Genomic DNA, 11,899 nt, shown 5'->3' with positions numbered 1-11,899 from the left:
AGAGCCTGGAGCCTGCTTCAGATTCTGTGTCTCCATCTCTCTCTCTCTCTCTGCCCCTTCCCTGCTCGCACTCTGTCTCTATCTTTCAAAAAATGAATAAACGTTAAAAAAATTTTATAAAATAATGCATCTATCTGTCTCCCACTTCTTGTACTATTTCCTAGTTTGTGGCATGTATTCTTAGTTAACTAAGAAAGTCTCAGTTGATTTGATGTTGACAAAGCTTTAAAAAAATCTTCAAGATATATAAACATATCATCATTATGCTGTGTATTAAAATAATATAATGTATGTCAGTTATAAATCAATTTTAAAAACCATATAGGAATTGAACTTTAGCAATCCAGGATAGCTTTCTAGATTGATATAATTATATGACATTTCCTTTTTAACTTATTCATGTGACTAACTATATGATAGGTTTATTCTGAATCATCCTTGTCATTCATGGGATAAATTACGCACCACATTCCCTTTCTGATCTCATCAGATGCAGTACCCCTGCCTGGTCGAAACTATAGCATGGTGACTGAGTTCATCCTCGTGGGATTCTCTAACTTCCCAAGGCATCTCCTGCCCGCTTTCTTCCTGCTGTATCTGCTCATGTACCTGTTCACGCTGCTGGGGAACCTGCTCATCATGGCCACAGTCTGGAGCGAGCGCAGCCTGCACACGCCCATGTACCTCTTCCTGTGCGCCCTGTCCACCTCCGAGATTCTGTTCACCGTTGCCATCACCCCTCGCATGCTGGTTGACATGCTCTCCACCCACCGCACCATCACCTGGACGGCCTGTGCCAGCCAGATGTTTTTCTCCTTCACGTTTGGCTTCACACACTCCTTCCTGCTCATGATCATGGGCTACGACCGCTACGTGGCCATCTGCCACCCCCTGCGCTACAATGTGCTCATGAGCCCCCGTGGCTGTGCCCGCCTCGTGTCCTGGTCCTGGGCTGGTGGCTCGATCATGGGGATGATGGTGACCCTGATAGTTTTTCACCTCACCTTCTGTGGGTCTAATGTGATCCACCATTTTGCCTGCCACGTGCTTTCCCTTCTAAAGTTGGCCTGTGGGAAGGAGACATCCTCCGTCACCTTGGGTGTGATCCTGGTGTGTGTCTCAGCTCTGATGGGCTGTTTATTCCTCATCGTTCTCTCCTATGTCTTCATCGTGGCCGCCATATTGCGGATCCCCTCTGCTGAGGGCAGGCACAAGACCTTCTCCACGTGTGTGTCCCACCTCACGGTGGTCATTGTGCACTACGGCTTTGCCTCCATTATCTACCTCAAGCCCAAGGGCCCCCATTCTATGGACAGTAACACCCTGATGGCTACCACCTATATAGTCTTCACGCCCTTTCTCAGTCCGATCATTTTCAGCCTCAGGAATAAGGAACTCAAGAATGCCATAAAGAAAAGCTTCCAGAGAAAATTCAGTCCCTTAAGCTCCTGACACTGGAGGAGACATGGTGGTGAGGAAATATAACAGAAGGGGTGAAAATAATAACATTGTCTCCATAGGACTATTGTAGGGATTCAATATATGTAAATACTGAAAAGATATTGTTGGATGCACCCATAGGTGTTGGATACCTGCTAGGTATTTGTTTTTCCCCAATTTGTATGCTCCCCTCTTGCATAGGCTCTAGGGATCATGATCTCTTGTTTAAGACCCCATGTGATCAACTCTATCCCATTACTTCTGTCTAAGAATGTGTTATCTACCTATGGGCCAGTGGGGGGCATCACATGGATGTATCTGGGCACTGATGCCAATGGTTCTTGAATGGACAAGCAAAGGAGGATTTTCCCGTCTTCCTCTATAAGGATAAACAACAATAAGCATAATAATAAATGCCACCATCATCGAACTTTTCCTATCAGGGTCTGTGCCCAGTGTTGTATAAGCATATGTTTTAATTACGCCAAGTGCAGAAAAGAAAATACATTATTTCCGTCCAAGAAGATGACTGAATGTGTATAGTTCCTTCTGCGTTTTGAGGGGATAGACTTGAAGGAGATTTTCTGTTGAGCTGAGTCGAGTGAAGGATGTCAGAAGGCAAAGTGGAGAAAGAGAGAGACAGGGAAAGGAGAGAGGGTTCAGTGCTTGAGTAACGACATATACAATGTTTAAAGGGTGTGGCTATCTGACATCTTAAGGAGATCCTTTTACCTTTTCCCCCATACGCTTTCAGTAAAACATCAATTTGTCACTACTATGTTTGCTTGCAGCTATCTGGAGGATGTGTTGGATGGCACAGTGCTATCTCAAGATGGCACAAAGAAAGGTCAAGGGTGTGGGTACCTCCTTTATGCTGATGACAAATGTTGGTGGGGGTCACACAACACGTGAGTGAAGGGGTCACATGCAACTTTAGGTGCGTCTGACTCCCATGCTGGGGTTGGGAAACCATGTCTGAAGCTCCAGGAGGGGGCCTTCCATTGGTGTAAATTCTTACTTAAACTGTGGTCAGATATTTGAGCTGCAGTCAGAAGATGTTTTACAATACTAATCTAAGGATGGCTGCCACATATGAGTACCTGCCACTTGCTAAATGCTGTGGGAAGGGTTTCCTATGCATTCACTCTTCTAAGCCTCAAAATAAATTATCCTTTCTCCACATTTAGATATGACCCACATCTATCATTAATCACATTTTTGAAATGTGGAAAATGCAAATCTGTCCCAGGCCACAGCACCATGGAGGCAGGGAGCAGGAATCGATTACAATGTGCATGTGTGTGCAGTTGGTGATCAGGAACCCGCCTCTCTCAGGTGTCTACAGAGAGAAGTGAGGTCATGACTAGGAGGAGAAGGCTGTCATTAGAAGGAAGGGACCCTTTTCAGGGAAGGAGGGCAGGTGCAGCCCTAGGTACACACCCCTTTCACACAGCCAGAGGGAAACACGGACTCCAGAGGAGTTCATGAGACACTTTGTCTCATGAACACTGACAACGAGAGCTTGGCAAAACCGGCTATGGCAGTTTTGGGGTTCCATTCATTATTTTGCTCATTATCGGTGTTACTGATGGATGCCCCCACCATTCCTAAGATGTGCTTCTCCAGAGCCTGTGGCTGCGTTCCCTGACCCAGCAAGAGGGAGTGTGCAGATGAGATGCAGTTAAGATCTGAGACAGGGGGATTACCCTCATCACCCAGATGGGCTGCTATAATTGCAAGTGTCCTTATGCAAGGGGGCAGGAGGGGCCAGAGACAGGGAGCAGTAGGGGATGTGACACCGGAAGGAGGAATTGGAGTAGCTGAGGCAGGAACCACGAGCCAGGGGATGCGTGGTGCCCTCGAAGCTGGGAAAGCAGGAGACACATCCCTCCCCGGATCCCCCGAAGGACGCAGCCCTGCTCACACCTGGACTCACACCTGGTGACCCTGATTCAATTCTGGCCTCCAGCATGGAAGAGGATAGATGTGTGTGGAGTCAGGGCACGAGATTTATATGCTTTGATACAGCAGCCCCAGGAACTGACTCGTGAAATGGCATCCTGACGTTAAATGTTATTGGGTTTCACTTTACAATTAGTTTCAAGCCAGATTCTTAGACCATTCTTCTTTGTGGAGAAGACCTGGGGCATTGAGATGGCTCTCGAGAAGTGCTGAGTGTCCTTGGAATTCGGTCAACGAAGGTGAAGGAGTCCCGGTAGCCCAGCTACAGGGTTTGCTCATTGGGGTGTGTTTTGAGGACTCACCTGACCGTGTAGCTGCAGGGGCCCCAGCACAGGGCCTGGGGTGCGGTGTGCCCTCAACCAACACTATCGGAGCAGGAGCTGGAGGACAGCAGGAACGGTCTCCGTGCTCGACGTGGACCGTGTGACTCAGGAGGGATGCTCACCCTCCTGTGTATTGGGGCCCCTGCATTATAATTTTAATTACTGGTGTTTTAAGACTTAATTATGTCACATTATTTAATACTTGAGCTATGTGTATATATATATATATATACATACATATATAAGTATATATATATATACATAGCTCGTGTATATTCTGTGTATTCTATATACATTCATGTACATACATGTATATATATATACAAAAGGTAATATATACTTATATATGTTTATTTATCCTGTACAAATACACACAAACACACATATGCTCCTATTCACTACACCAACACAAAATGAAAGAAAAAGAGAAAAACATCAAACACTGTCAGGTCATAAAGGAAATACAGGTACATCCCCAAGTACCAATACCCAAAGCCCCAAATATCTGATCATTTGGCAATACTACTGGACTTTAATAAGAAAAGGACCCCTCAAAATTCCCATGTATTTAGAATGTAAATATTGGGTGAACCATTTGACAATGCCAAAGTAACATATTAGTCATTAATCATCTGGCTTAAAGGGAAATTAAGAAATACTTAGAAGTGAATGATAATGCAAACTTGAAATAACAACTACATGAAATGGATTGTGTCCTGGAATAGAAATAGGATATTAGTGGAGAGTTGAAAGAATTCTAGTAAGAGCTGTTGTTTGCTATACAGTGTTATATACCAGCGTTTGTGCCCTGGGTCTCATCATTGTCCTGGTTCTGGAAGATCCTGGCATTCAAAGGGGTTGTTGGGGGGAGGATGAGAGTTTTCTGTATGCTTTTTGCAGCTTTCTCATAAGTTCAAAATTAGTTAATAATAAAACATTACAAAATAAGGTATCATTCAAAGTTGCACAAAACCTGACAACAGTCTAGGAATTACTTTAAACAAGTACACACAGGAGCTTCATGGAGAACTATGAGACCTCTAACAGACAGGAAACATGACAGATGACCTAACAAAATGGATGAAAGCAAAAGACAATATCAGAAAGATGTTCATTCTTCCCCAAATTTAATCTATACATTCAATGTAATGCCCTCAAAAACATCCAGTTGGACTCTTGAGAAAGAGCATAAACGTATTGCAAAATGTTTGTCAAAAATAAGGACCCATGAATAACTGAGTCCATCTGGAAATGAAGAATGACAGGAGGTGGGGGGAGACTGCACTCTGTAGACACGCGACAGCATCTTGGAAACAAAGCAGTGTGGGATCAGTGCAAGGACAGTGACCAGTGGTTCTGGAATCAGAGCTCGGAGACAGAGCCATTCATGTATGGTTCAGGTCACACCACAAATCATTTGGAAAAAAGGTGAATTGTTTAGGAGATGCTGTTGAGGAAAGTACCTCTCTCTACAAACAAAAACCAAAACTAGACTCCCAATACCCCACCAAAAAGAGAATCAAGATAGATTGAAAACATAATTGTGAAAGATAAAAACATAGCTAATGACAGCAAGTGTAATAGGATCTTCGTGCTCCAGGAACAGGAAACACGTTCCTTAAAAAGAAAAAAGAGGGGCGCCTGGGTGGCGCAGTCGGTTAAGCGTCCGACTTCAGCCAGGTCACGATCTCACGGTCCGTGAGTTCGAGCCCCGCGTCGGGCTCTGGGCTGATGGCTCAGAGCCTGGAGCCTGTTTCCGATTCTGTGTCTCCCTCTCTCTCTGCCCCTCGCCCATTCATGCTCTGTCTCTCTCTGTCCCAAAAATAAATAAATGTTGAAAAAAAAAAATTTAAAAAAAAAAAAAAAAAAAAGAAAAAAGAGCACAAACCTTCAGTAAAAAAGATCAGTTCTATTACATGGAAATTCTGAATCCTTTTAGCAAAGAGCATCATGGATAAAGGTTACCAATGACAGAGAACAGAGAGCTACTTGCTGTATAAGTTCCTGAGCTCTGCCGTTCAACCTACAAGCTAGAGTTAACAAGACGATAGTGCACAATTAAACACTTGTTAAGAACATAGACGCCAATATTGTATTCTAATCATCAAACTCGCTAAGAGACGAGATCTTATTTATCCCCAACACTAAAACAGACATGATGATCACGTGACCTGATAGACATGCTAGCTATTAGCGCAATGGCGATCGCATTATAATGAATAAACATACCAACTCAACACACGGTACACCTTAAATTCACACAAGTTTATTTGTCAACTAGATTTCAATAAAAAAAAACTTATTAAGAGGGTAGATGTCCTTTAAAGTTACTAACACACACACACACACACACACACACACAGAAGGGGACTTGAGGAATCTTTGGAGGAGGTACATAACATTTATTACCTTGATTGTGCGGATGGTATCACAATTGTAGGCGTATGTCCAAAGTCATCAAAATGTACCCATTAAATGTACGCAGCTCTTCGTATATTATGTGTACCTCGATCCAGCTGAAAAGAACCCATTGACAAGAGAGTAATATCTAGAATCTACAGTGAGAAAAAAGAGAAATGAGGAAACCAATGAGAAAAAGGACAGGCATCATGATAGAAAGTGGGCAAGAGGGGGGCACAGGTGATCTGCAGCTGAGGTAACGCACTAGGCCAGCAGCAAACAAGGACATGAGCGGCTCATTAGCAAGGAGAGGAATTCGGTTTACCACAGCAACACTCAGGACGCCTGGGTGGCTCAGTAGGGTAAGCATCCTTGTCTTGGTTTCAGCTCAGGTCGTGATCTCATGGTCCGTGAGTTCGAGCCCCGCATTGGGCTCTGCTCTGATGGGGTGGAGCCTGTTTGGGATTCTCTGCCCCTCCCCTGCTCATGCTCGCTCTCTCTGTCTGTCTGTCTCTCTCTCAATAAATGAATAAACATTAAAAAAGTAATAAAACAGCAGCAATCTGTGAACACAGTGGGTACAGGCTCCCCATCCACTTGCTAGAGCGGCAAGACTTAGAAATCTGGATCCGCCCTGTGTTGGCCCAGAGGTGAGATGACTAGACTGAAGACGTCCTCACTTGGTGGTTCACGGCCAGATTAAGGGGACACTTACCCAAGGTCCCGCAAACACTTCTAGATCTCCATCTGAAACTCAGCTCAGCGAGGGGACGTGGTCAAGCCATTCATGGCAGCCTTGTCTGTGATGGCAGACAGTCAGGGGCAGTCAGAGACACCCCCACCCTCACCTGGGGGCAGGGCCAAGTAACATGGGGTGGGCGTGAGCCACGAAGCTCTACACGGCATATAGAAAAAACAAACCTGACAGCCACAGAGCACAGGGGATGGCTCTGAAGCCTCAGCCCTGGTGAAAAATTGGGAAAGAGGTACACACAGGTATGCGTATTTATATCTGCATCACTGACACATGCATCTCGATGATACATACTAATATATCCATGATACACAATCTGTCATTTACCTATATCAGTGAGATTTGATGACAAGGCTTCAAATACTTACCTTGGGGCAGGGCTCACCCCCATATCACAGCACTGCTTCTGCCCCCTCACCCAGCCCCCAGAAGGTTGTCACCAAGTGTTATCTCAGAGCCAAGTCAGCCAATGCTTGGAGGACCCAGAACCCCACCTGGAAAGTGGATGATTAGACTGGGTGTCAGGATGGGGTCTCTCTCTCATGCAGGAAAGAAGCATTTGGGGGCAGCAGGGGCCTGGGGCGGCCCAGCAATCCCGGGGCACCAGACTCAGCTCCTCCTGGACCTCATCCCTCAGCCACCATCTCTGGCCCCCACTGCTGGCCTCTGTGTGCTGTGGTCTAGCCCTGGCTCTGGCCTCACGCCCCATCTGCTGGTGCACTGTGCCCGCTGACCTCCCCTCTCGACTCCACCCTCCTCTGGCTGCCAGACTCCAGCTCCTGACACAGACACACCTTGTGGAGTCATGCCAACCCGGGGTCCAGGGCAATCTCTGCTCTGCAGGCGAGTGCCCCCTACCCACCTCCTATCCCCACCCCCTTGGGGAGCCCACCCCTTTCTCTCTCTCACAATGTCTGGCTTGGATACCCTGGTTGCTGCTGCATGGGGGTCAGAAGTGAGCGGGGCAAGAGTGTTACCTCTGAGGGTGCCCTCCCCTGAGGCAGATCCCGGGGACCTGGCCCCAGAGCACTGGAAGCTGGATGCGAACTCCTCCATGTCCAAAGATGGTGGCTGAGACCCTGGGAATGCCCTTCCTTTCTCTCTCTCTTCCTCCCTCCCTCCCTCCCTCTCCCTCTCTTCTTCCCCTCTAGTCATTCCTCCCTTCTCTCATCCTCTCTACTTCCTTCATCCATTCATCACATCCACTCTGATCTCTAGCTAAGGGACCCACTCTGAATCTCGGGACCTGAAAATAACACTGATGTAACCTGGCACTAAAAAAGCCCTCAGTGTGGGGACAGGAAGAGCCGGATGCAGACATATCACATTTTATAAAATGGAACAACACAATTATGACATACTATAATATATAATATACTGTGGTTGCACCAGAACAATATTTATTCAGTAAGTTGAGTGTTGTAGTCAACTAACAAATATTTAATAAACTTCTACTATGTGCCAAATGGGCTTTTCCTTTTGATATTGATTTCAAAGCTTTTTGTTCAGTTTTAAAAATCAGTGCCTCAAAGGAAAGGCATTATAATTTGTGAACTAAATTATACATCTTGCATTTAATTAGCTTAGTAGCTGAAAGACTACTGTTCCAGGACCAAGGGAAAACGTCATATATGTGATGATATGGTACATTAAAAAAAATAGCAAGTAGTTATTCAAAGCATGAATTTAAAACATACACTAACATTATTACATGTTATATGTGTTATATATGTTATATACACCTATGTACATATACACATCTCTTTGTATACACATTCATCCTAGTGGTTCTGTTTCTCTGGGGAATAATACAAAAAAAAAACCTTAAAAAAGAAAAACAGGGCTGGTAAAAGTGTCACCTTTCTGTCTAAAGAGATGAGTTTGAGATCTACCAATCAATTCCTGGTGGTTTCCCCTTCGTGTAAGTACTTAATCTGTCATTTCACCCCCTGCAACTCAGCTGATTTTGTAATGAAAACCCCAAAACATTTAATGTCAGGATACCATTTCAGGAGTCAGTTTCTGGGGCTGCTGTAACAAAGCATATAAATCTTCTGCCCTGAAACTACAACACCCTCCTCCTCATCTGAACACCCTCTCTTGATGGGTCAGGGAACACAGCCGCAGACTCTGGAGAAGCACATCTTAGGAATGGTGGGGGCATCCGTCAGTAACACCAATAATGAGCAAAATAATGGATGGAACCCCAAAACTGCCGTAGCCGGTTTTGCCAAGCTCTCGTTGTCAGTGTTCATGAGACAAAGTTTCTCATGAACTCCTCTGGAGTCCGTGTTTCCCTCTGGGTGTGTGAAACGGGTGTGTGCCTAGGGCTGCACCTGCCCTCCTTCCCTGAAAGGGGTCTCTTCCCTCTAATGACAGCCTTCTCCTCCCAGTCACGACCTCACTTCTCTCTGTAGACACCTGAGAGAGGCGGGTTCCTGTTCACCAGTTGCACACACATGCACATTGTAATCGATTCCTGCTTCCCGCCTTCAAGGTGGTGTGACCCAGGACAAATTATCTATCACATTTGCATTTTATGCATTTCAAAAATGTGAATAGTAATAGATGTGGGTCATATCTAAATGCAGAGAAAGAATAATTCATTTTGAGACTTAGAAGAGTAAACGCATAGGAAACCCTTCCCACAGCATTTGGCAGACAGCAGGCATTCATATGTGACAGCCATCATAGGTTTATTATTATAAAACACCTTCTGCCTGCCACTCCAATATCTGGCCACAGCTTTGAGTAAGAATTTATACCAATGGAAGACCCCCTCCTGGGTGCTCAGACACATGGTTTCCCAAACCCTTGGCATAAAGGGGGTGCTCACACCCTTGACCTCTCTTTGTCCCATCCTGAGATAGCACTGTACCCTCCAGCACATCCCACAGATAGATTCAAGTAAACACAGGAATAAGAAATTTATGTTTTATTGCAAGTAATATGGGAAAAAAGGGAAAAATATTTCCTTAAGATGTCAGAGAGCAACACCTTTTTAACAATCTGTATGTTCTTCCTCAAGCACTGAATCTTCTCCGCTTTCTCTCTCTGTCACTCTGGCTCTCAAACTCTCTTTCTCCACTTTGCATTCTGACATCCTTCACTCAACTCATCTCAACATTAGGAATCATTTAGGGTCTATCACCTCCAAAGAAGGTGGGAACTATAAACATGGAACCATTCCTTAGAATAAAATAGTGAATGCTCTTTTGTGCATTTGCTATAATTAAAAGATAGTACTTACACAACACTGGACACAGTGCCTGATAACTAAAACCCCAGTGCTGGTGGCATTTATTATTTTGCTTACTTTTGTTTATTCCTATGGTGAAGGAAGTTTGAGAAAGTCCTCCCTTGCTTGTCTATTCGAGAAGAACCCTGTGCATCAGTGCCAAGACACATCCGTGTGATGCTCTCCACTGGCCCATAGAGAGCTAACACATTCTTAGACAGAGGTAATGGGAAGGAGTTCATCGCATGGGATCAAGAAGAAGAGACACTGATCACTAGGGCCTATGTACGAGGGAGGTAAAAAAAATTGGGAAAAACTAATACCTATCCTGCTCCAAAACCCTATGCATCCAACAATACCTAATAAGTATTTCCATATACTGAATTCCTACAACTGTCCCCTGGAGACAATCATTATTCTCAGTCCTTCAATCATATGCCTCACCACCCAACTGGCCATCAGGAGCTTAGAGGAATGAGTTTTCTCTGGATGCTTTTCTTTATGGCGTTCTTGAGCTCCTTATTCCTGAGGCTGAAAATGATTGGACTGAGAAAGGGAGTGAAGACTGTATAGGTGGTGGCCATCAGGGTGTTACTGTCCATAGAATGGGGGCCTTTGGGCTTGAGGTAGATAATGGAGGCAAAGCCATAGTGCACAATGACCACAGTGAGGTGGGACACACATGTGGAGAAGGTCTTGTGCCTGCCTTCAGCAGAGGGGATCCGCAATATGGCGGCCACGATGAAGACATAGGAGAGGACGATGAGGAATAAACAGCTCATCAGAGCTGAGACACACACCAGGATCACAGCCAAGGTGACGGAGGAATTCTCATTCCCACAGGCCAACTTTAGAAGGGAAAACACATGGCAGAAAAAATGGTGGATCATGTTAGATCCACAGAAGGTGAGGTGAAAAACTATCAGGGTCACCATCATCCCCATGACTGAGCCACCAGCCCAGGTCCAGGACACCAGACGGGCACAGCTACGGTTGCTCATGAGCACATTGTAGCGCAGGGGGTGGCAGATGGCCACGTAGCGGTCATAGCCCATGATCATGAGCAGGAAGGAGTGTGTGAAGCCAAACGTGAAGGAGAAAAACATCTGGCTGGCACAGGCCGCCCAGGTGATGGTGCGGTGGGTGAAGAGCATGTCAACCAGCATGCGAGGGGTGATGGCAACGGTGAACAGAATCTCAGAGGTGGACAGGGCGCACAGGAAGAGGTACATGGGCGTGTGCAGGCTGCGCTCGCTCCAGACTGTGGCCATGATGAGCAGGTTCCCCAGCAGCGTGAACAGGTACATGAGCAGGTACAGCAGGAAGAAGGCAGGCAGGAGATGCTGTGGGAAGGTGGAGAAGCCCACGAGGATGAACTCAGTCATCATGCTATAGTTCTGACCAGGCACGGGTGCTGCATCTGGTGAGATCAGAAAGGGAATGAAGGTTCATAATTTATCCCATGAATAACAAGGTTGATTCAGCATCAGAAAACCTATCATGTGATCAGTCACAGGAATAAACTAAAATAAATATCATATAATTATATGAATTCAAGCTGCAATCCTGGATTGCTAAAGTTCCATTACTATTTATGGTTTAAAAATTAATACATAATTGTCATAAAGTATTGCACCATTTTAGATATACAGCATAATGGTGATAGATGTATATACCTTAAAAATCTTTTTAAAAGCTTCTTCTCAACATGAAGTCAACGGGGACTTTCTTAGCTTACTGGGAAAATACAGCACAAAACTAGCAAATAGTACACGAAGTGGG

The 11,899-nt window shown here is 45.2% G+C and overlaps 2 protein-coding genes across 2 annotated transcripts; one reads left to right on the top strand and one right to left on the bottom strand.

Moving 5' to 3' along the window:
- The first annotated feature begins 498 nt into the window (after positions 1–498).
- LOC125160461 (olfactory receptor 10H3-like) lies at positions 499–1,452 on the top strand. Its single transcript, XM_047849427.1, has one exon. The coding sequence runs from the start codon at positions 523–525 to the stop codon at positions 1,450–1,452; it is 930 nt and encodes a 309-aa protein (XP_047705383.1). The 5' UTR covers positions 499–522.
- Positions 1,453–10,575: 9,123 nt separating this feature from the next.
- On the bottom strand, positions 10,576–11,520 carry LOC125160454 (olfactory receptor 10H3-like). The gene has a single exon (XM_047849417.1). The coding sequence runs from the start codon at positions 11,503–11,505 to the stop codon at positions 10,576–10,578; it is 930 nt and encodes a 309-aa protein (XP_047705373.1). The 5' UTR covers positions 11,506–11,520.
- Positions 11,521–11,899: the final 379 nt, after the last annotated feature.

The sequence above is a fragment of the Prionailurus viverrinus genome, chromosome A2, assembly GCF_022837055.1.
Source record: "Prionailurus viverrinus isolate Anna chromosome A2, UM_Priviv_1.0, whole genome shotgun sequence".
Taxonomy (NCBI): domain Eukaryota; kingdom Metazoa; phylum Chordata; class Mammalia; order Carnivora; family Felidae; genus Prionailurus; species Prionailurus viverrinus.
The sequence above is the reverse complement of the archived record's forward strand: the minus strand, read 5'-3'. Positions and strand labels throughout refer to the sequence as shown.